Below are 25,657 nucleotides of genomic sequence, written 5' to 3'. Positions count from 1 at the left end.
TTATTCGTATTCGTGTCTCCAGACACGGACTTTTCACTGGTTTCTTCAGTACTAAACACTTGAATCAAAAACCCTGAAGTCAGATGAAATTGTCGAAATTATGGTCTTGAACTTGCAGTGGTTATGTGGATGTTCCATTTCCTGGAATGTGGGACACCTAAAAACAGATGGGCGAAAGTGTCCTGGCCAGTAGGTGACCCAACCATGCAACCAGTGCTGAGACTTGATCAATGCTTCCTCGTTTTCATCTACTGCTACCACATCAAAAATATAATTCAGGGCTCTTATGGTTTTCTTTTTTTTTATTGCATTAGGAAACAAAAAAACCATTAAAGCATTAAGACAGCCCTTTTATGTCCCTGCCAAGAGGATATAGTTGATTTACAGATATGCTGCCGGATAGAGTTTCCTTGCTGAACCGTTCCTCTTAACCTTCGCTCTCGTTCACACGTGCTCTCTCTCTCTCTCTCTCCTTTGCCCGTTGATTTGAAAGTTGATCAGGGAGAAAGTTCACCGGGCAGCATGCGCATGCGTGGATCATTTGTTTCACAGTGTTATGGCTACTCCATGCCACTTCGGAGGATTTGATTGGCTGCGATCAACATGACGCTGATAATAAAGGCCATAGCAAAAGCGCATATTAAGCTCTTCCGTACACAGGTCTGTCGGTTTTGTTTCTGGGAATGCACTAGGGGAAAAAAAGGGAAGGGTTAAAAACAATTCTTTCTGTTTTAAAAACAGACACTTTTTTTTTGAACAATTTTTATCTGGCCTACAAAAGGGGAATCAAATAGCAATAACAAGTAGACTTATATACCACCCCATAGTGCTTTACAATCCTCTCTAAGCAGTTTGCAGAGTGGGCATGTTGTCCCCAACAATCTGGATCCTTGTTTTACCGACCTTGGAAGGAGGGAAAGCTGAGTCAACCTTGAGCTGGTCAGGATTGAACTCCTGGCAGTGCTCAGAGCTAGCCTGCAATATTGCATTCTAACCATTGCGCCACCAAGACTCCAAATGCAACTTCTCCCATGAAATTGCCCCTGGGGAAAATAGATGTGGCTCAGGATTGAATTATTGTGCCTTAGAAGTGGCTAGTATTTACTAAGTACGGAAAAGTAAAAAGCTGAGGCTGTAAGTTTACTTTGCAAATTACTGCACTGAAAAAAGTTGGAAGTCAATGCTTCCCCCCCCTTTTTTTCCCTCTTTATCCCATACTGATCTCTTTCTTTCCCCTTCCCATTTCCCTACTATCTTTATTTTCATTTCTATTTTAGACCATACAATTACAGAACCATTGGGCTGGAAGGGACCTTGGAGGTCTTCTAGTCCAAATCCCTGCTCAAGCTATTCTGGACAATTGGCTTTACTATTTACTTTACTATTCTGGACAAATGGCTGTCCAGTCTCTTCTTGAAAATCTTTTATTATTTATTATGATAATCCTAAGAAAACTCTGAAATAAAAAAAAAGAAATATTGGGTTCTTATTGCCGTGGATCATTAGTGCAACTGATAATGTTAACTTTGCCTTACAATAGAAAGTCTACAGGAAAAAAAAACAACAACTTCAGAGATCACCAAGAGACCAATATCTTCCAGGTGATCTTTTAAAAACGCTCTCAAAAGGAAAGTCGGAAAGAAAGAAGCATTAAGCCACATGATGGCAGTAGATCCTGACAATTTCCTCAACTACTGGGTCTGCATGTTGTGTAAAGCCATGATTTAAGTAATTTGTTAAATAAACCACATTTGTATGAGTTCAAACTATCTTCTTGGCAAGGGAGTGCAGTTTATCAAGCACAATAAATGGGTTTAGTCAACACACACAGCCACAAGCATTATGGCCTATGATTTGCAACCTTGGTGCCTGAGTAACAGATCTGAGTTTTTAAAAATGCTATGATTAAGAATCCCTTTTTTTTAAAAAAAATAGGATTGCCATGTGTTTTATCTGACAGAGAAAAATCCTCTTCAACGGGCTCCATCTAAAAAGGTGGACTTCAGCGTCCAGAATCCTTCATATTGCTGCAGGATATTTCATTGGGAGAAAGTTGTTCTGTCTAAGACAGGGGTCTTCAAACTTGGCCCTTTTATGACTTGTGAACTTCAACTTCCAGAATTCCTCAACCAGGCACACTGGCTGAGGAATTCTGGGAGTTGAAGTCCACAAGTCAAAAAAGAGCCAAGTTTGAAGACCCCTGGTCTAAGAGGTTGTTCATTCCTAGTTTGTTTTAAAGGTAAAAGAACCACAAAAAGAGAGAGGAATCAAAGTAATGGCCTTTGGTGGTTCCTTCACTTTATTAAACAGCATAGCTAGGCTCTACTATGTTCAACAGAACTTATTCCATATAGGAGTAGACTTGTGACTGGTTGCTTAGCGACTATGCAAACTTACAAAATAGATCCCCCAAAGGTACTTATGACCCGGATTCAAATTTCTGATAGAAGCCCCCCTGCCTTCCATGGTCATATTTTAGATGCTTGACAACTGACCCGCATTGATGGTTGTTTGCAGTGTCCCTGAAGCGGCAGAGTCAAGAGAGGAATTACCCTAGAATCTCTACGTAGACACAGACTGACTCAGTCCAACCTCCTCTTAACTTCCATTAACCCTTACCGAGCACTAAAATAGTGCTAACTGTTAGATTCCTGTGCATAGTGCATAGTTCCATTAAATCAGTTTAATTGGAAATTCATGTGTAGTCCTGGTCTTTCATATCCTATAGTCCCACAATTCATGATTTTCTTTGCTGGAAACTAGTGTTTACTTCCGGCCATTGTGGACAATGGTTCACTTAATGGCCACGGCATTCATTTAATGACTGCACCGTTTGCTTTACGAACATCACATTTAAATAAGGAATGCTGCAAAAAAAATGGAAAATCGGGTTTGGTCATGTGATTGCCTCAACTTACAACTTTCATAACATATGACAGAAATTCCAGGCTCCATTATGGGAGAAAGTTGAGCACTACCTGTACAAGTGAAACATTTCACTTATTCAATGTGCTGTGAGGAAGAAGAAAGTCAAATCATTTTACATGCTATATGTATGACAGAAACCCACCTTCAAATTCCGTTTGACAATTACCAGAGTTCTCGTTTAAACTCTCCTCTTCATTGATGATAATATTTTCAATGTCCTTCATTGTTAAGTGGTCCTGGAACGCATGGTAGAGGATGTGTTTAAGCTCCTCCAATGTTATCCGTTGCATGTCAAACTGGGGAAAAAAATGAGAATTTAGTCAGAATTTGCACTAAAGCACTATCAAATGTTCTTGCACTTTGCCCAAATCTGCCCCCCCCCCCCGATTTCACAAGAGATATACAGTATGCCCATGAAGAAATGGCCTCTTCTTTGTTCTCGGAGCTCAAAACGAAGCTAGGGGTTAGCCGGTGAAACGGGACCTCCCAAATCCAATAACCAACTTTTATTGGGTTAAAATTGTACAGCTCTTGAGATCACCTCAGGGTGTCTGTGAAATCTGCACTTTTTTTTTTACCAATTGTTTGGCATCCTTTCAAAAATCCTGTCACAAATATGACTGTAAGAAGGATAGCTGGATGGTCCTTTGGAGGCTGACCTCAGTATGAGATGCAGTGATGTGGCTATGGAATCTATGCAGAGATATAATTTCTTTGGTTATGTCATGAAGCGCCATTTTGAAGAACCTTTCAAAGTCATGTCTAATAAGAGAACATAGAACATAGAACATAGTGTTTATGGAGATTCTCAATCATCCAAGTCATGGTTGTCCCAAAGATATTTTTCCAAAAGGCAACTAGACTTAAGTGAACTGAACTGAAGAAGCTTCTGAGAAGTGAAACGTTTTCAAGGAAAAAAAACCAAGGAAGTCCAGTTGTCTTTTGGAAAGACACCTTTGTGATAGTCTTCTAATCCAACCCCATTTGAGCAGGGCACCCAAGACTGCACACCCAACACAAGGAAGCAAGCATTTTATCCCAAGATAGCAACAAATTGTGCCTCTTGGGTTGAATGAACACAATGCATGTACATATATATTATAATTATAGATAGATACATAAACATCTAACTTAAAAAAAACATATAATCCACTTCTGTCCTTTACTTTCCTCACAAACTCATTAACTACTTCTTATTCTTTTATGTCACTCCAATCATTATTTAAATATTCTGTTATCTCCCTTTATTTAATCTGTAAAATCCTTTTATCATTTTGCAATAAATTTTCAGTGACAACATTTGAAGAGGTCAGGGAAATGAGCAGTTCCGTTGAGAACTCATAATAGAATACTTATTGGTGAGTTCTCTATGGATTCTGTATATTTTTGTGAATTAGATATTATATGTTGTAGCTGAACAAAGAGCAAAAATCTCAAAACCTCTGCATGGTAGGTTCACAATAACAAATAACTACAGAAACCTAAGTGGCATAAACCACAATGTAGCAGAAATACAAGCTACATCAAGTGTCAGATCTTAAACTCTAAAACTGGTTGATGCAAGGTACACATTTTAAAGAGTGAGCTTGATAGAAAACTGAAAATATTGTTTTCCTGTCCCCCCACGAGAAGTAGCCAAACACATTTTTTAAAAGCATCTCAGGAACTGTGGTTGTCACAAATGACACTAGCTTTTTATAGTAACTCCAGATGCGAGAGAAAGGAAATGCAGAGTTTGTAAATCACTCAGTTTATGGCTTGGTAAATCAGCCAGTCAGGTGGGCATCACTGTCAACTGTGAATGATAAAGGATAAAACTGATTGATTGATTGCTATTTTTAGTAGTGACTGTGCAGGTGAATTGAAAAGCTGCTGGTTGGATGTGTGATAACGAAGAGGTAATCAAACCAATTTTCCAACACCAGGTCTTTTTTTTTTAAAGTTTTTTTTATATCACAGTTTTCAGTGGGTCACACAAAAGAAACTAAAAAAGCCCTTGCAATTATTACCTAGAACTCTGCATTGCACAAAGACCATACTGTATTTTAAAACATAAACAGAAAACCAGTCCTCTGAATAAGAAGGAAAACAGCCAGAAATAATGGAAGTTATTATTTCAAATTATTTGGAGGGTCAGAAGCTGTGCTAAATGCTCTTACTTTCAGATATGAGGTATAAGGTTGTTACAGCTAGAACTGTAAAATAAAAATAAAAATACAGGTATTCCTCATTTACTGATTAAAATTGGAATAGGCAACTCTGTTGCTAAGTGATATGGTCATAAAGTGAAACACCATGTGACCTTGCCTGAGTTACAGTGTGAATTAATCAATTTTAGATGCAGCTAAGCAAACCACCATGGGCCATTAAGCACAATGCTACATGACCATGACTTGTGACTTCCTGCTGGCTTCCCCATTTACTTTGCTTGTCACGGTTGTAAGCTCGCAGGGAAGGCTGCAAATACACACGGCGATGTTGCAGTGGCTGCAACTCTGAGGACTGGTTGTAAGTCTCCTTTTCAATATTGTCATAACTTTGAACAGTCCCTGAACAAGTGGTTGGTGGGGGAAGATTAGAAGCGACTTTTGCTGGCTAGGTTTCAGCAAGTGACAAAACATAGTTGCCTATAGTTACTCTCAGAAGCTAAGAATAATCCTGGTTATTCAAGAGGATTCCAGGACAGTTTTCTATAACAGAAAGATTGCAGATGAAGAAAATGGTGTTTTCTTCTATATTGTTGTCAAGAAAACAACACCAAAGCTGAGCTTGACTCAAAGGACACATTGCTTGGCCTCAAACACTAAGTAATATCAGTTAGATATCAGATATCAATATCCCAGATCGTCCTAGTGGATGATCACTTGACTATAAGCCAGAAGTGTGCAGCAGCTACCAAAAAAGCTAATACAATCCTGGGTTGTATAAACAGAGGCATAGAATCAAGATCACACGAAGTATTATTACCGCTTTATAAAACCCTAGTAAGACCACACCTGGAATACTGCAGCCAATTTTGGTCACCATATCACAAAAAAGATGTCGAGAGTTTGAAAAAAATTCAGAGAAGAGCAACTAAGATGATCAGAGGCCCAGATACTAAAACATATGAAGAACGGCTGCAGGACTTGGGTTTGGCTAGTCTAAAGAAAAGAAGAAATAGGGGAGACATGATAGCAGTGTTCCAGTATCTGAGGGGCTGCCACAAGGCAGAGGGGGCCAGGTTGTTCACCAAAGAACCAGAGGGCAGGACGAGAAACAATGGTTGGAAACTGATAAAAGAGAGAAGCAACCTGGAATTAAGGAGAAACTTCCTGACAGTGAGGACAATTAACCGGTGGAACACCTGTCTGAGATGGTATAGGTTCTCCTGCTTAAGCAGGGGGCTGGACTAGAAGACCTCCAAGATCCCATTCTATTCTATTCTATTCTATTCTATTCTATTCTATTCTATTCTATTCTATTCTGATTTGGATGGAAGACCACTTAGATCAATGTTGTTCAACCTTGGCAGCTTGAAGATGTGTGTATTTCAACTCCCATAATTCCCCAACCAGCATGCTGGAGAATTGAATTCACTGTGCTTTCTTTTCAGGCTTTTAAAACAGTGAAATTGGGTCATGATGTTCTCGAGTCTCACTTACCAGAAATTATAGGTAGTTCTTGACTTATGACCATAATTGGAACCAGAATTTCTATCATACATCCTTGTGGTCACAAATCAAGTTGGACCTGATGATACAACAATTTGTTATTAAATGAATCACTATGGTTGTTAATTGAATCTAGCTTTCACCAATGGGCATTTTTGCCTCTTTTTTTTTGTTACCTTAGAGTTGGATATAAAATAGAGGTGGAAAAAGTGGATATTCTATCATTAGTTTCATCTTAAATTATTGATGTAATGAACATTATTTGGCTTTTTCATTTAAAATTAGGTATACTCGGGTTTCTTCTCAAATTGTATAAATCTTGCCTATTACTGATATTTTTAAACTGACCTGGAAAATTTTGTTTAGAGAATGAAAGAAAGTGCTATAAATTAATAGTGGTGTGAAACGAAACCCTCCAGCAATTTTTCACAATCTTCCTGCTTTCCTGGGAAAGATACTGCTTTTTTTGGCCTCTTACCAAGGTCATTTTAATCATTTTCATGAATAATCTTTGGGAAACATCCATCAGAGCTGAAAGTCTTTCTTCTTTGCAGAGATTCTCGGAATAATCTCACAACCAAGAGAGATGGCAGGATACACTGACCATTCTAAGAAGGTTTGAAGTGAATAAGGCATAGATGCCCTAAGCTTTGAATCCGTGGGCCAAAGGAACACAACTTGAGGATTTCTTGGCAATAGTTCAGATCTGATTTTCCACTGAGTTTTTCAGAGTTTTTATTCCTGACTTTTCACAATAGCCCTGGTGATTTCTCATCTAAGGATTAACTTAGCTTAGCTCTTGCTTAGTATCTGAATTTTGACATGGAGGTCAAAATACTCCACTTGGTAAGATGGGGCAGGAACAGATTTATACCATATGAACACCTGTAGATAATATAGGTAGTCCTCAACAATTGAGCCCAAAATTTCTCTTGCTAAGCGAGACACTTGTTATGTGACTTTTGCCCCATTTTATGACCTTTTTTGTCACGGTTGTTAAGTGAATCACTGCAGTTATTAAGTTAGTAACACGGTTATTAAGTGAATCTAGCTTCCCCATTAACTTTGCTTATCAGAAGGTCGCAAAAGGTGATGATGTGATCCCAGGACACTGCAACCGTCATAAATATGAATCAGTTACTTAGCGTCAACATTTTGATCACCTGACCTTGGGGATGCTGTGACTGTCATAATTGTGAAAAATGGTCATAAGTCACTTTTTAGTGCTGTTATAACTTCAAATGGTCACTAAATGAACTGTTATAAGTTGAGGACTATCTGTAGTAGAAAAGAGAGATAATTTATTTAAAAAATGATCCTTTTTCTCTATTTCTCCTTTAAGGGTTGACCCCACCTTACACAAAAGCATGAAAAAATGTATGCAAAACAATTGGCACATCAACAGTAAAGGAACAAGCAGTCAAGAAATAGGCTGCAGACTAACATTTGCTAGAGAAGACATAAAGACCTTGGAAAAGATATTCAGATGCCAGGATGTAGCTATTATCTATAAAGATCAGGATTGTGCAAACTGTGGTATTCCCTGTGACACTCAATGGAAGCAGGATATGAGTATTGAAGCTTTTGAACTTTGGTGTTGGGGAAGACTCCTGAGAATATTGTAGATAGCCAAGAAAACAGGCCAATGGATCATAAAGCAAATCAACTGGTTTTCACTCAAGACAAATGACCAGGCTCAGATTATCCTATTTCAGATATGATGCAAAGACCCAGCTCTCTGGAAAATGCTGGGAAGGGTAGAAGGAAAAAGAAAAAGAGGACAATAAGGAGCAAGATGGCCAGGGGTGCAATGTTAGAAGACCTGAAATATTAATTTAAAGACAGGGTGTCATGAAGAACATCTATCCATGTGGTTGTCCCAAAGATGCTTTTTCAAAAGGATACTGGACTTTCTTTGCTTCTCCTTGAAGATGTTTCACTTCTCATCCAAGAAACGTCTTCTGAACTGAAGAAGCTTCTTGGATGAAAAGCAAAAGCTCTTCAAGGAGAAACAAAGAAAGTCTAGTTGTCTTTTGAAAAAGCACCTTTGGGACAACCATGACCTGGATGGCTGGGAATCTCCATAGATATCCATGTGGTTGCTAAGAGTTGATAATGACTTGAAGTCAGACAATCAATCAGTTTTTCAGAAGAGAGGCTGGGACTGTCCTAGCAAGGTTTGTAAGAAGTTATCTTTCAATAGGAAGGTCAGCTCAAATAGAAAATTGCAAAAATATGTGTGCGTTAAAGAAAATAGAAAAAAATCATTTAATGTGGAATGGTGTGTACAAAATAAATGGGAAATGTTATCGCATGATTTCATTTCCCCCCAGAAATTTAGGATATCTGACTGGCAAAATAGAGGGAGAAGACAGAAGGAAAACTCAGATCAGATGAAAGAGATAGCCTGGGAAAATATGACATTTACTGCTATTGTTTATTGGATCCATTGAAGGGTGTTAGGTATATATTCTCAGTGGGTCACTGGATAATTTTGTCATACAACTTTAAAAGCTGTGTGGGTTAATATATGGATCAATCATATTCCTGTGAACACTTTTATAGTATCCCAATGAATGTGAAATATATCTTTCTCCTTATCCAGATGGTTTACAGGCTATGGGATGAAATATTAATGATGAATTGTACTGATGCAGTGCATTACATATGTGCAACTCTGAGTTAAGGTCATAATTTCAGAAGGAAAAAAAGGAATGAGGGAAGATTAAGTTTGTGCTATGATTTGGAATGTTAAATTCCGAGGAACATATGTCCCGTGCCCCTATTTCTATCAACCTGTATAGATTAATTTATAAATTAATGTATTAATTTATGAATTTATTAAAATAATAGCTGCTATTTTGAGAGGAAAAGTATTAAGGGAAATTAATCAAGAAGAGCAAGAGAACATTGTAAAATTGCAATTATTATTCTAATAAATTTAATGGATACATTTATATTCCTCTTAATCTCTGCAGTTTCAGTAGAACAATATTTCTTAACCTCAGCAACTTTTAAGATGCGTGGACTTCAGCTTCCAGAATTCCGCACCCAGCGTGTGTGTGTGTGTGTGTGTGTGTGTGTGTTAGAGTTGCATGAGCATAAGGTCCCTTCCAGCTGTATTCTGATTGATTGATTGATTGAGTCAGAACTGAAGAGTCCACACATCTTAAAGTTGCAGAAGTTAAGAAATCGTGTTATAGAACTTCCTAACAATAAGATGAGATCATCTCGAGCTATAAAGCAAAACCGAAATATCGAGTTAGAAAAGGTACAACTCAGCCTGGATATCCCTGAGAATTTAAGATGAAAACTTCACAAGGAAAGCAAAAAAAAAAAAAAAAAAAAAGGGAAGGAGGAGACCTGCTAACCTACACATCTTGGGTGCATCTCAGTGAAGAACTTCATGCCAGAAGCAAGTTCTTATGTTCTGAGTCAAGGCAAGGAAGCAAAATGATGAAAATGCTTCAAAACTTTGTGTCCTCTTTGTCATCATCCTAAAACGGAAGAGGTTTTTTCCCCCCCCACAGCTAAAAGGGGCTGTAGAGAGGCAAGAAATATCGGAGAAAATGAATGTGTTCTCCTTCATGCTTGTTGAACTTCATGGCTTTCATTTCTAGAGGACCCAAATGGGATTTTGAGGAGTGCTTCTAAGGGTTGCTGACTAGGGTGTCTTCCTGGAGGATCTGACAAAGCTTTACGAAGTGGTGCAATTGGAACTGAGTGCTCACCAAAGCCTTGGAGAGTTGCTAAGGAGGAGACTTTGAATGTATTCATCATCAGGAGCTTTAAAAGGCTAGTAATAGCCAAGAAGATGAGCAACATGTTCTCCTTCAGTGTTTACCAAAGCTTTGAAGAGTAACGTCAGTGGAAGTGAGCAGTGTTCTCCACTAAAGTTTTGGACAGTTGTGCAAGAGTTTAACTAAAATATTAGTTAAAAACAAATCCCTACAAGTTACTTCTTCAGACTCTGCTGAAGTACGGTCCTAAATAAGCAAATATCAGCAGTTACATTGGCAAAAACTTGCGGAAATATCTCACAACAAATAGAAAATCTTCTTGACTTGTTCCCCAAAATGAAATAGATTACGCCAGTGTTTCTATGCTGGCTGGGGAATTCTTGGAGTTGAAGTACACACTGACATGGTTCCGAAAAGAAGTAGCTTTTCAAAGAACTTTGAGGCTTATTTACCTTAAAGAATCCTTTATTTTGCTACATAGCTTCCTCACGTACAATAAAGAAGTCAAAAACTGAAACCTCCCACCCCCAATCACCCGTAACAAAGCATAACTCACTCCTTCATTTTACAGTCATCAATCATATTCTCCAATTAGTGTGAAGTGTGAATTGCCCCCTCCCTATTTCTCCTGTTACAGCTGACCTTGGCAGTGCTGTGCTGAGATCTTCTTATGATTAACTAGCATACTTTCCCATCTACTAGGCTAGTATTGTCTGCTTTAACTCTAGAAGTGATATGCAGGCTAAATAAAACATGTTTGCTTCTTCACATATGGCAAGCAAGAACATCCAATGTTAGCAGTCTTGACACACACATCTTCAAACTGCCAAGGTTGAGAAACACAGGGTTTATTTATTTATTTATTTATTTAATTACATTTGTATCCCGCCCTTCTCCTTGCGGACTCAGGGCGGCTGACAATGATTAAAATACTAACATATACATCTAATTAAAAATTGATTAAAAAGAAATATTTAGATACGTCCAATTTAAAAGTAATTAAAACCCCTTTAAAATCCCTTAGGCCAGTCCCGCGAGCTGGAACAACCACGTCTTGAGGGCGCGGNGGGTCGCCAGCCGGCACTGTCTGGCTGACGGCACCCTGAGGAGACCCACTCTGTGGGAGCGTACAGGTCGGTGGGGGGTAATCTGTGGCAGGAGGCGGTCTCGAAGATAACCAGGTCCGCTGCCATGGAGCGCTTTAAAGATCATAGTCAGCACCTTGAAGCGCACCCGGAAGGCTACCGGCAGCCAATGCAGCTCGCAGGGTTATGCTTAGCAAAGATTTCACCAATATAATAAGTGCAATGATGCTTTGCCAACTTTGTAGCCACAATGTAGGCCAGCAGCCCCCAACCTTTTGGGCACCAGGGACCGGTTCCATGGTGAGATGTTTTGTTCCACGGACCAAGGGGAGCAGGGTTTCACATGCTGCCTGCATCCCACAGATGGGGCTTTGCTTGTTTGTGTGGCCCAGTTTCTGGCATGCTGTGGCCTGGTGCCAGTCCATGGACTGGGGGTTGGGGACCCCTGATGTAGACTCAAATATGTGCTCTTACACAAAACTAGCCATATTTCTCCATTCCCAGCCATTTCTTCTGGCACTTTCATTCCTTTGATCATTTTCATATCTCAAGTGACTCTACAGGATTGGTGAACAAAGTGTGAAGAGACAGGAGCATGGTGCTGAAGCAAATATTCAGAAAGTGTTATGTAGAGATAGTCTTTGACTTATGACAGGTTGCTTAGCAACCATTAAAAATTATGACAGACCCTAAAAAATGGTACTTATGACCCGGATTCAAACTTCCAACAGCTGCCTCCCCGCTGATGGGATTTCATTTTGGGAGCTGGCAACCAGTCTGCATTTACGGCCATTTGCAGTGTCCAATAGTCACGTGACTGCAATTTACACCATTTTTTTTTTGCCAGAAATTGATGTTTACTTCTGATTTCCAGCAAAAAAGTTAATGACCACTTTAAGACTCCCATAAAAAAATGTAAAATCAGGTTAGTCATGTGATGACCCACTTAATGACTGGCATCACTTATTGCCGTAATTCCAAGCTCAATTATGGTTATAAGTTGAGGACTTCCTATAAACTACAAGGACAGAAACATTCCTTAAGTCCTCTGAAAGCAGATAATATTAAGAAGAGACTTAGACTGATTCATCCCCGACTCACTGGGGTGTAAGAGGAAAAGGAATAGAAGCACAGACTTGCAAGGTTCTGTTATTGCACCTGTATCAATCAAGTATACTTCAAGCCTTGGTGTGGAGTTGAATTTCCTCATCTGGTCTACATTGTAGGTTAGGAGATACTCAGCACTTTCTCAAATATGTTTTTTCCCCCAAAAGGTAATTGGTATTTTCTTTAAATTTTTTCATTCCCCACCAGTCAATTAGAACTGAAGACGTTTCTTGGATGAGAAGCGAAATGTTTTCAAAGTAGACACCAAGGAAGTCCAGTTGCCTTTTGGGGGAAAAAAAACACACCTTTGGGACAACCATGACCTGGATGATTGACAATCATCCATAGACACTCAGCACTGCATTTCCAAATCACTCTCAGGATATGCAAGGAGACAGGGCTGAGGAAACAAACAGACTTTAGATGGATGTCAGGAAGATGGGTCAAGATAGAGGATGACTCTCATCCCTGAATCTGGGACACCTGTGGTGGATCACCTGTGGGTCTCCCCTCAATAGACCACATTTTTGTAAGTTTCCGGAGGGCAACTAGATGTCAGCAAACAGCAATAGGGAAACACAACTCTTGCTTGCCATCTAGTGGTCAACTAGATTTTTTCAGTCTTGATGTAGTAGACGTGTAATAATGTCATTCATCCTCAGCAAAATACAGAAGAGTCACTATGATTAGGGGAAGAGTTTCTAGTGACCAACTATTAGCTATGAAACTGAGTGTGGTTTTAATCCCTAGTGGTTGACTTGCAGAAATCACTGCTCATGTATGAGCCATCTGCCAATCGGGTTTAAAAGAGATTTTTCCCCCCTCCCTTAGGAATGACAGATGACATTAAAAAGTAATAACTGTCATCTGCTTTCTCTTTCACAGTGGGATGATACATCTATGAGTCATACCAATTTCTTTGGTGTACTTAGACTGATATTTTCTAAATAAACAACCGAGTTTATTTAGACTAGGTTTAAAATAAAAAATTAAAAAAAATTGTTGAAGTGGGAACTAAGTATCTCAAGATACCTCCGTGGGATTTATTTATTTATTTATTTATTTAGCACATGGCACTATGGGATGGAATAAAGCTGTGGTTGTACAAAGTGCAAATAGCAGCAACCAAAAATAAAACTGAATTAAACTAAACCCTAATCATTCTTCCTTTCAGTTAGGGAGAGTAATGGCAACTGAAACCCTTCAATAATGGAATCACATACTAGGACAAGCAAAGGTCTGCAGGATCCAATTTGGGTTGGTCCCTGAGCCCAGAGGTTTAGTCTTCTGAGCTTTTGGACGTGTGCCCATCTTCAGGGGGCTTCTCTCTCCCTGAATATGTGCTTTGGACTATTCCAGTGGTGGCAAACCTATGGCACGCGTGCCAGAGGCGGCACTCAGAGCCCTCTCTGTGGGCACGTGTGCTGTCGCCCGAGCCCCACCTCCCCCGCAGCCCCCTCCTTACGAGTAGCTCCCTCGGTAGAGAGTTGCCCCCGGGCATGGCCCATGCGGAGCAGCGCAGCCAAAGACATGGCAGTCGGGCAGCAGAAACAAGACTCTGCCCTCACGCCCCGTCGCAAGCAGATGATGCTGTGGGGCATGGGCAGAGGGCACGGCCACCATGGCGCTGCTGGGTTGCCTGGGCAATCTGCTGTGGCGGGCCATGGAGGCGGTGGTGGCCTGCGGGCAGGGTGGTGGGTAGAATGGGGGTGGGGCGGTTTTGGGGCACTTGGTCTCTCAAAGGTTCACCATCACTGGACTAGTCCATGCATAGTATTTATGTGGTGCCTGGTTCTGTGTGGCTCCCTAGCTGCTGACTGGGGTAATGATGACTGGCCACTAAGTCATTGGCTGTTGTCTCCTTGTGCTGCCAAGTCCTTGGCTCCTAGGTACCTGATAAGCCAGGCATGTCAAACTCACGACATCATGTGACATCACGTGATGTATCGGGACTTTTCCCCCATTGCCGGCAATGGAGTGGGCGTGGTTTCGGCATGACGCATCTGGCCCGTGGGCCGGCAGTTTGACATGGCTGTGATAAGCTGATGATAATTCAGCACTTCTGTTAACTGAAGATTTGGCAGCACAAGGAAACAATGGCCAGTAACTTAATAGCTGGCCATCAACACCCCAATCAACAGCCAAAAAGCCACACACAACCAGGCACCACATAAATACTACACATAGAATACACCAAAGCACACATTCTGGTGAAAGAGAAGTTATCTGAGGATGGGCTCCAGCAGGAGTCTGAAAGCTTGGAAGATTAAACCTCTGGTCCCGGTGACCGACCCAGAATGGATCCTGCAACAGGTATATTTGCCTTCATTCATGAAATAGAGTTCTCTCTTAAATCAATGGAGGTGGCCTCCCTTACTTTAAGGTCACTGAGCAGAAGTGGAAGACATCTATTGGGCATGTTCTAGAACAGGAGTATCAAACTGGCAGTGTGCGGGCCGGATGCGTCATGCACAAGCCACGCTCATCCCAGCTCCGCAAAGACAGAAAATGTTGTGATATATCATGGTACGTCACGTGACGCGATTGAGTTTGAGACCCGTGTTCTAGAACCAAAGCATGATTGGGATCAGTTCCAAGCTCAACCCCAAGGCAGGAACTGAAATTAAATGATCCCCCAAAGAGGGCTTCCAGCTTCTACTTGAACATACAAGTAAGGGGATGTCCATCCCCTTCCTTGATAACTTATCAAGTAAAGATCAGTTTTTACTGTTAGGAATCTTATCCTAAAATTCAGCTGGAATCTACCTTCCCATAACTTAAATCCTTGATTCTATATTCTGCATTCCAGAATATGAAAGAAGAACAAGTCTTGACCTTCAGCATGAAATCCTTTCAAGTATTTGACAAAACGCTATCACATTTCTTGAAGGGTGAATTCATATAGTCTTCAGGACTGCAAATTTAATCAAAGATTTTTAATGCCCCTCAGGGCCCCACAACTGTTCTTCACATTTTCCTCCAAGCAAAAGTGACCCAGAAAGGAAGAAGTGGAAAATTTTAGAGATATTTGTAATTAAGAATGATGAAATATCCAAGATTTAGAAATGAGTTTAACAAAACAAAGGAAAAAAATAGCCGTGAAATGGCTTTTGGATTGCTGTCATCCAATTTAATTCCGAATGCGTTGTTTCAGATGGAAAGAGAAGGAAGGAAGGAAATCTCACTAAAGTCCTCATAGATGGAGAAATAATGTTTTGCTCTTTTATTACAACCATATGCCGCATTTTGTGAGAATAACCTCTCTTTCATGGTACTATCACCTCTGTTAACACTGCAGTCCTCCAATTAAATCTTAAAGGGGTGCCTTCCATGGACCTTTCTCAAATCATTAAGCATGAGAAGCTGGGGAAGTTGCAAAGCGATGGAAAGATACGTCAGGCAAACAGCAGTAGCATTTTACTACCATCTGGAACAAGGAAGTATGCTTAAAAACAAAGGAAAACAAAATTCTATAAATATATTTTTAAACCTCTTAAAAAGAGCTAGGAAAAGTTTTTACTGCTCTTCGTTCTGTGCAAAAAATGCCCCTTTTCGAATGCATAACTAGGATCTTACCAGTCTATTTTTCAAAAACCTCCAGTGATGGTGTCTTCCAGTACTTGAGGGGCTGTTACAAAGAAGAGGAGATTAACTTATTCTCTAGGGCAGGGGTCCCCAAGCCCCGGCCCGTGAACCAGTACCGGTCTGTGGCATGCCAGCAATCAGTCTGCACAAACAAGCAAAGCCCCATCCGCGGGATGCAGGCAGCACACAAAACCACACACCCTCTGGTCTGCAGAAAAACCTCTCTCCACGGAACCGGTCCCTGGTGCCCAAAAGGTTGGGGAACTCTGCTCTAGAGCACCAGAGGACAGAACAAGAATTAATGGGAGGAAGCTTGTTAAAGAGAGATCTGGCCTAAAAGTAAGAAGAAATTTTCTGACCATGAGAACAATTAATCAGTGGGACAGCTTACCTCCGGAAGCTGTGGATGCTCCATTGGTGGAGGTTTTGAAAAGTAGACTGGTAGATCCTACCAAGCTTTTGGACCCCTGCTGAAGCCCATCTTCACTTCTCTCTAGCAGAGAGTGTGCTTTGGGCTGTTCTCTGTGTGGTATTTATATGGTGCCCGTTGTATGTGGCTTTTTAGATGTTGATGGGGTGTTGATGGCCGGATGCTGGTTGTTTGCTTGTGCTACCAAGCTCTCACCTCTAAAGTACTTGATAAACTGGTGGTACTTAGGAGGTGAGGGCTTAAGTGTTTAGTATAAGCATGAGTCTGAAAGCTGGGCAGACAAAACTTCTGGTCCCTGTGACCGACCCAGATTGGATCCTGCAATATTATCCCGGGACATTCTGCATTAACAGAGGGATAGAATCAAGATCACGTGAAGTGTTAATACCACTTTACAATGCCTTGGTAAGGCCACACTTGGAATACTGCATCCAGTTTTGGTCACCACGATGTAAAAAAGATGCTGAGACTCTAGAAAGAGTACAGAGAAGAGCAACAAAGATGATTAGGGGACTGCAGGCTAAAACATATAAGGAAAGGCTGATGGAATTGGGTATGTCTAGTTTAATGAAAAGAAGGATGAGGGGGGACATGATAGCAGTGTTCCAGTATCTCAGGGGCTGCCACAAAGAAGAGGGAGTCAAGCTATTCTCCAAGGCGCTGAAGGCAGGACGAGAAGCAACGGATGGAAACTAATCAAGGAGAGAAGCAACCTAAAACTAAGGAGAAACTTCCTGACAGTTAGAACAATTAACCAGTGGAACAACCTGCCTCCAGAAGCTGTGAATGCTCCAACACTGGAAGTTTTTAAGAAGAGACTGGACGGTCATTTGTCTGAAATGGTATAGGGTTTCCTGCCTGAGCAGGGGGTTGGACTAGATGACCTCCAAGGTCCCTTCCAACTTTATTATTATTATTATTATTATTATTATTATTATTATTATTATTATTATTATTATTGTTGTTGTTGTTGTTGTTGTTGTTGTTGTTGTTGTTATTTGTGGTAGATCCTAGTTGTGCATTCAAAACTGGGCACTTTTTGCACAGAGCATGGAGCAGACATTCTACTTCTGTATCTTCCTCTCCAAGTTCAGAGACTGGTGTTAGGACTCATATCTGCACACTATGTGAAAGCGTCCTCCGTTGTCCCCTGTTGATTCTTCTTTCTCAACCTGCTGTTTTCCCAGCCCCCCCTCCTGAGAATTGCTTGTCATGACAGAAACCAACCAAGAGCAGCAACTACCCCCAAAATAGCAACTGCACCAAGCTGAGTCGCCTGGCCTTTTTGGCATATTCTGCTGTTTAGTTCTGAAAGGTGTTTTAATTTGTAGAATTACGCGTCATTTCCTGCCGAGCATGTTTCTGCTTTGGCAACTTGCCCTTCTTGGAGTCATTGCCAGAATACTAATGAGATGGTTACCATGGAAATAGAAGCATTATTTGCTGCTGCACAAGACACCAGTTTTTATGAACTACATCCCAAGGTGTGAGTGTCTCACTGATGAAAGATCTGCAAAGCTGGGCAAAATCTCTCTCACACACGTACACACATGTAACAACCCTAGCCCAATATCCTATTACGAGGAACAGAATCCCTGAAAATTGAAGCCACAAAGAGGGGGTCAACTATTTTCCAAAGCACCAGAAGTCAGGAGAAGAAGCAATCTAGAACTAAGGAGAAATTTCCTGACAGTGAGAACAATTAATCAGTTGAATAACTTGCCTCCAGAAGTTGTGAATATTCCAATATTGGAGGTTTTTAAGAAGCAATTGGAGAACCATTTGTCTGAAATAGGGTTTCCTGCTTGAGCAGGACTAGAACAGGGTCCCCAACCCCTAGTCCATGGACCGGCACCAGTCTGCAGCATGCCAGCAAGTGGGCCGCACAAACAAGCAAAGCTCCATCCTTGGGATGCAGGCAGTATTCAAAACCACATGCCCTCTGGTCCATGGAAAAATCTTTCTCCGACTGGAGATTGAAAGTTTCGTATCTTGCTGAAATGGCAAAGATTTCGGCTTATTTGAAGAATCATTCAAATGAACAATTTTTATCAATATGGAGAAGATGGATTGTTTATATTCAAAAGAAGCATAGAGTGGTAGAATATAACTTAGGTTTTTAGATTTTTTTCTATTTTGTTTATTCTTTCTATCCTTTTTGTAGATTAAGATACTTCGTGGAGTTAGGGATATTAGTATTTGTTTACTTATATATGAATATTATCCTGGGATTAGGTTTGGGAAGTCCGGGGGGTGGTGGGTTTTTTTTACTTGTTATTGTGTTTATTATGCTTTTGATTGTTTTTTTATGATGGAAAATAATAAAATTTCTTTGGAAAAAAAAAAAAGAAAAATCTTTCTCCATGGCACTGGTCCCTGGCTGGGGACCTCTGGACTAGAAGACCTGGACTAGTAACAGCCATGTTACTAACTTAACAACTGCAGTGATTCACTTAGTAACTGTGGCAAGAAAGATCGTAAAATGGGGGAAAGCTCACTTAACAGCTATCTTGCTTAGCAACAGTAATTCTGGGCTCAATTGTGGTCGTAAATTAAGTCCTACATATATCAGGAGAAAGTTACTAGGATGGATTGAGATCTAATATGCCAACCAACACCCATCTACTTCTGAGTATAAAAAAGGTCTCAGTGTGGGAACAGAAAAAGGTTGTGGCACTCAGCACACTGAAAATATCCCTAAGTGTGCTGCAGGTTAAAAAAAAAAACCACCAAATTATGTAGGAAGACTCACTAGGAATTAAAAACAAAACTGACAATGTATTAATGGCGTTATGGAATGATTGCACTTGGAGTATGGTGTAGAGGACATTGCAAGGTGGAAAAAGTGAAGAAGTAGCAGTCAACGTGATTAGAAGCTTGAGCAGCTTCCTATCGGAAAGATTACGGTGTTCCTGATGTGTTTTTTTTTTTAATTAAAGCAAAAACAGATTAAAGGGGATGGAAGAGATACCGGTATACGTAGTCATGGACAGTATGGAAAATGTGGATAGACAGCAATTCCCCAGCTTCTCTTACATAAGCGTGGAACCTGAGGTCATCCAATTAAAGTTATATGCAGGGAGAATTCAGAACTAATAAAAGAATGACTTCAATGTCTTATGGTGGCAAAAGAATGAAAAAAATAAATTCATAGAAGATGAGGTCAGTAGTATCAGGCGTTGATTGCAGTTCCTTCCTCCAGGATTGCCCCCTAATTATACCTGCTTTCAGCCTTTGTCTTTCTGTTCCTATGGATGAGATTTTAAATGTCGATACTGAAAAAGGTAGCCTTTCACTCAATTCAGCAGGACTGAATTCTTGAAATAATTAGTGAGAAAAATCAACATTTTTTTTTAAAGTTCAGCTTAATTTGAACATACTTCTGTTGTAGTCCGTTTTCCCATTCTTTGCAACCTCTACAGCACATGTAATTGGAACTCTGAAGTGCAATCGGAACTCATATGAAGCCAGTCAATTCTTTATCACTATTATTGAGTCACACCAGAAAATGTTTAGGCAGGCTGAGGTGGTTTGTATGGAAAGGAAATCCCAGAGGAAATCTCCTTACATTCTTACAAATAGAGACAGCACAGTTCCTGCTTTTGAGAGGCTCATAGCAAAGGGGTTTCTGATGGCGGGCCTCACCTGGTAGATTCAATAGCTACAGTAAAATGCCATAGATATAGGATGGGCAAGAAAGAGAGTAGCTCCTGTTATAATGGCATGGTTTTTTGGAAGATGCATAGGAGAAATAGGTAACACATATAGGTAATTCTCGACTTATGACCACAACAGAACCCAACATTTCTGTTGCTAAGCAAAACAAGTTAAGTGAGTTTTCTCCCATTTTATGATGGTTCTTGCCACAGTTGTTAAGTGAATCGCTGTAGTTATTCAGTCAGTAACACGGTTATTAAGTGAATCTATCTTCCCGATTGACTTTGCTTGTCAGAAGGTCGCAAATGGTGTCACATGATCCTGGGGGACATTGCAACTGTCATAAATAAACATCCAAATTTTGATCATTTGACATAGGGATGCTGCAACAGTTGTAAGTGTAAAAATGTTTATAAGTCACTTTTTTCAGTGTCGTTGCAACTTCAGTCACTAAACGAATGATTGTTAAGTCGAGGATTATTGTATGTGATCTCTATATCACACTGGGTGACCACTCTTTGAACACATTTGGGCATTATTAATCATTCAACTGTATTTTCAAGCAGACTCTGAGATCAGATTTGAAAATGCCTGACGACTTTCCAAATTTTTATGGTAAGTTTCTTTAAGAGGAAAATAATCTGGTTGTATTTTGGATGGGGCAAATTGTTACATTTCTTCTCTGTTCCATGTATTCACTGATGACTATTCAAGGCTAAGCAACTTCTATCCATGTTTTCTAACCTACTATAATTAAAATAATATGTAAAACTCAGGAAAATTCAGATTTCTTTTCAGACAGAATTGTCTCTAAGAAAAATTTTTTGAAGTGGTTTTCTGTAATATATGCACATTTTGAGCCAAAAAATATATCCTCAAATTACAAGATTGAGAAAACCCACAGGATAATTGTCCTCGCCTTATATTAATCAGGATCAACTTAAGTTCTGCACATCAAGACTTGCAAATTGCTGTAGATAATTACTTGGCAATGACCTTTCTGGATCACATCAGGGCTATAACAAATCCTGAAAAAGTTTATAGAAAGCTTTTCACATCCACTATAGCATAATAATGCTCCTTTCGAGAATTGGAGACACATTAAAATCATGCCAATTCAATTAACCTTATAAAATTAAGTTAAAATAATAAGAAAATAACACAAAACAGAGAAAACAGCTGGTAATAATTGGAAGTTTAAACAAATTTGACAACGCTTTTTTTTTTTTAGCTTTTAAATCTCTAGGGAGCTTGAAATTGGATTTCACCCAAATCAAAGGAAACTCAGTATCTTTTAATGTCTTCACAGTATAATCCAGCCCCATGAAAAATCCCCAAAGAAGAAAATCTTTCAAGTATTAATTAGGAACCAACTGGAAAACTGTGGCATTAAAGGCATTGGTTACAGTGGAAATCTCCGTGCAAATACTAATTTTCTAAGATATTTATAGATCTTTAATAGCAATTAACTCTCCCAGCAGAATCTAATTTATATAGCCCATTTGGCTTTTCCATTTTTTATTCCATGGTGAAGAAAGCATTTATTTCATTCTCTCGTTGGTCTTCCAAGAGATTCAAGACCACACAGGAAACAATGGTGTTTGCCTGCTAGATGATAAATATAACACCATTTCCCTTAAGTAATAAAAGTTCTCTCATGTCAGGCATGGTTCATTTGAAAAAGAGGGAACAAGGGAAAGCATTTTGAGAGAAAAAAATAGTAGTTCTACCTAGTCATCCTTGCATGACCTCTAAACAGGTAATAGGATCAAGATTGGCTAATACATGGCTGGGACATAATGAGAAATTCCAAGGTTGTACATGTAGAATGGACTGATAAGTAAACATTTGTTTATTTGTCCATCCATCCATCCATCCATCCATCCATCCATCCATCCATCCACTTATGAACTAATCAACCTAGAACTAAGGAGAAATTTCTTGACAGTTAGAACAATTAATCAGTGGAACAACCTGCCTCCAGAAGTTGGGAATGCTCCAACACTGGACGTTTTTAAGAAAAGACTGGACAACCATTTGTCTGAAGTGGTATAGGGCATGGGTGTCAAATTCGCCACGTCATGTGACATGTTGCGACACATCACAACTCTTTTTGCATTGCCGGCAATGGGGTGGGCGTGGCTTCAGTATGATGAAACCGGTCCGCAGGCCGGCAGTTTGACACCACTGGTATAGGGTTTCCTGCCTGAGCAGGGGGTTGGACTAGAAGACCTCCAAAATCCCTTCCAACTCTATTATTATTGTTATTGTTATTGTTATTAAAACAACAAAGCAATACATTAATACAGAGGAGGAAGAATATAAAACTGCTTATTGGTCTACCAACTTTGATACTGACCAAAGACATTTACCAGAATTATGTAGAATTCTTAGGTATTTCTGCATGGAAAAAACAACTGACCTATAATCTTTCTTTTAGGTGTAGCAGAGGAAAGAGTATTGCACCAAGAGCTGACCCTGAACATTTCAAAAGTAAAATGCTCCGGACATCACAAGGGTTCTCATTTGCAGATTAATTTGGGAGCTGTAGATTCTGTACATTTTTACTGGAATTTACCTCACAACATGCAGCATTTTTGCTCACCTACATCAGTAGCAGTGACTCAGTTGGATGCGTTTGGAGAGCGACAGTTTAAAGCAATGAACATGAGACATCTAAAAGCAAAAATATTGCCCTTTTCTTATGTTTTAGGAGGAAAGCACACATAGGTACTAACTGATGTCTCTTTTGGTTTGCAGGAAATGTTCTCACTCAATTTGTGAAAGTTTGCTATTCCATTTCTGTTGCTCAGTGGCAACCTTGAGCGGCTAAGATGGACTAGCAAGCCACATTAAATGGTGAATACCCTGGACTGTGTGCATTCCGTGCTAGATCAAACTAAGGTAAAATAAGGTAGTTTGGCTGTACCATGTTTTGGGAATCTGCCATTTTGTTTTGTGAACCAGGCCATCATATTAAACCATAAGAAAGTGAATGTGTGTTGTTCAGGGAGGAATGTTTAAGATTCAACCCAAAAGACAGGAACAATCATAGATTAAACAGCCAACCAAGCCAGATAAACCAATCAGAAAAAAGCTATACAAACTGCAACAATCCTAATCAAGACACACAATAAATTGGCACACATAAAAAGCCAGCAAACCCCAGTCCCTTGTGTCAGAGCACTAACAATATTATCTAATTTGGTAATATGTTTACAAGAAAAAAATGAGTGGCAAAACAAATTAGATAGATAGATGATAGATGATAGATAGATAGATAGATAGATAGATAGATAGATAGATAGATAGATAGATAGATAGATAGATAGATAGATAGATTTAAAAAATGTTTCGTTCACTTCCACACTTGCTTTGTTCACATGTGAAATGGGATGTGTCTAATTTAGGTATCAAAATGGCCAATACCTTTCCATAAGCATACTACACATCCATGATTCTCAACCTTGATAACTTTAATATCTGTGGACTTCAGCTCCCAGAATTCCCCACCAGCACGAGGAATCCTCAAATTTCCTCATACCTTATTTGTTGCAAGAAAGACACAGGTTGTTGCTATCAATGAAATCACAGCTGGAATTTAGACACATATATTTTGACATTTTGAATTTGAAATACCTCAAGCTGGAAACTGTTTTGGTCTGTTCCAATTTCACACATTTTTCGTGACGGCGTTTGAACCTTACCAGAAATATTCTAAACTTGAATATGGATTATTCCAAGATCAGAACAGTTTAAAACAGCATCAGGACATTCCTAATCAGCTTGGAACAGCCCATTTTTTTAGTATTTTGGATTTAAAACATTTGACACCCCTTTACTACAATTCCCATTCCCCAATGAGTAAATGTTGTTAGTACAGGACATAAAGTTCAATCATTGGGAGTTTAAGAGATGCTCCTGAGGTTTCTGGAGTACTTATGGTTATTTTCTCAAACGCTGTATGTAAATGGCTATACCTTGGTAGGAAGAATGGAAAAGAAGAGATACAAAGAAAAGCATAAGCTGAATCACAGCATTTTTACATTTCTGCATGTGTGAAGGCACCCAGATTGTTCCCAAAGAAATCAATAACCCCTTATGTCATAACTACAGATGGCCATGTTTCAGAATCCAGATCCTTCGTGACTTCATGCCCAAAATAAAGGTTGAAATGCAGCTGCCCATAAATTTAGTTTGGAAGGCTCCGTCTTTTCAATATACTTTTCAATATACTTTAGAGAAGACAATTTGCATCCAAGATGCGCCAGGAGCAAGTGGGATGCAGTACATTTTTATTATCAGTTGCCTTCTACATAGCAGTTCTTTCCCATGACTGGTTTTATTAGCTGCCTTTACCTTGAAAACTGATCTGAAACCTTGAATTCTACAAGCAAGTTTTTATCACAAATTTATTCCACTGAGTACAGTCAAATTACACCTGGATAACAGATACAGGTAGTCCTTGACTTACAATAGTTCGTTTAGTGACTGTTCAAAGTTACAACACTGAAAAAAGTGACTTATGATCATTTTTCCACACTTACGACCTTTGTGTCATCCCCATGGTCACGTGATCAAAATTCAGACACTTGGCAACTGACTCATATTTATGACAGTTGCAGTGTCCCAGGGTCATGTGATCCCCTTTTGTGACTTTCTGACAAGAAAAGTCAATGGGGAAACCAGATTCATTTTACAACTGTGTTACTAACTTAAAACCTGCAGTGATTCACTTAACACATGTAGCAAGAAAGGTTGTAAAATGGTGCAAAACTCACTTAACAAATATCTCACTTAGCAACAGAAATTTTGGGCTCAATTATGGTTGTAAGTTGAGGACTACCAGTATAGCATGGACATTAGTACAAATTGCCTACTAATAAATGATCATATTGACAACATCCTAATAAAATTTCCATTTAAAATTACGGCCACTGCAATGAAGTTCTCACCTTAAATGAAATGAATTGGCTACCTATGATGATTGGACACCTTGATCCATTTCTTTCAACCAGAGACTTTTTTGTAAACTAAAACCAACAGAATATTATAAATTCTAATATTATAAATTATAATAAATTATAAAAGGATGAGCAACTTCCTATCATTTTTTTAAAAGCACAAAATGTTTAATATTTCATCTCAGCTAAATTATGAATGCTACAACTTACTGGAAATGATGATATTTATGATATCAACCAATTTTTCTTTCTTCATTTGTTTCTAGTTCTAAAAACAAGATATTCCTGTCTCATCTTTCAATGAGTTTTAATGTTGTTTAATGTTTTAATTTTGCTAATATTTTTCTAGACAAAAAATGAAGGAATGAATTATAGTTTTGTTCTATATTTTAATACAAATTATGCTCTGGTTTATGAACACTATAAAATGTGTTATTTGTTGGGTATGCATTTATTCATTTATTAGATTTCTATCACAGCTTTATTACTTTATAAGTAACTGAAGGTG

At 39.3% G+C, this 25,657-nt stretch overlaps 1 protein-coding gene across 2 annotated transcripts in view; it reads right to left on the bottom strand.

Moving 5' to 3' along the window:
- Positions 1-560: 560 nt before the first annotated feature.
- CALN1 (calneuron 1) overlaps positions 561-25,657 on the bottom strand; it is a 134,680-nt gene continuing 109,583 nt past the window's right edge. The window contains exons 4-6 of one of the 2 annotated variants that reach the window (XM_015827545.1): positions 3,071-3,224; positions 2,593-2,595; positions 561-688 (exon numbers count right to left, since the gene is read on the bottom strand). In XM_015827545.1, the coding sequence (XP_015683031.1) occupies positions 561-688; positions 2,593-2,595; positions 3,071-3,224 (285 nt within the window). The remainder of the gene's footprint in view (positions 689-2,592; positions 2,596-3,070; positions 3,225-25,657) is intronic. The other variant, XM_015827546.1, reaches the window with a different exon arrangement.

This window comes from Protobothrops mucrosquamatus, unplaced genomic scaffold (genome assembly GCF_001527695.2).
Source record: "Protobothrops mucrosquamatus isolate PMUCROS unplaced genomic scaffold, P.Mucros_1.0 scaffold3781, whole genome shotgun sequence".
In the NCBI taxonomy this organism is placed as follows: Eukaryota; Metazoa; Chordata; class Lepidosauria; order Squamata; family Viperidae; genus Protobothrops; species Protobothrops mucrosquamatus.
This window is presented reverse-complemented; position numbering and strand designations above follow the sequence as displayed.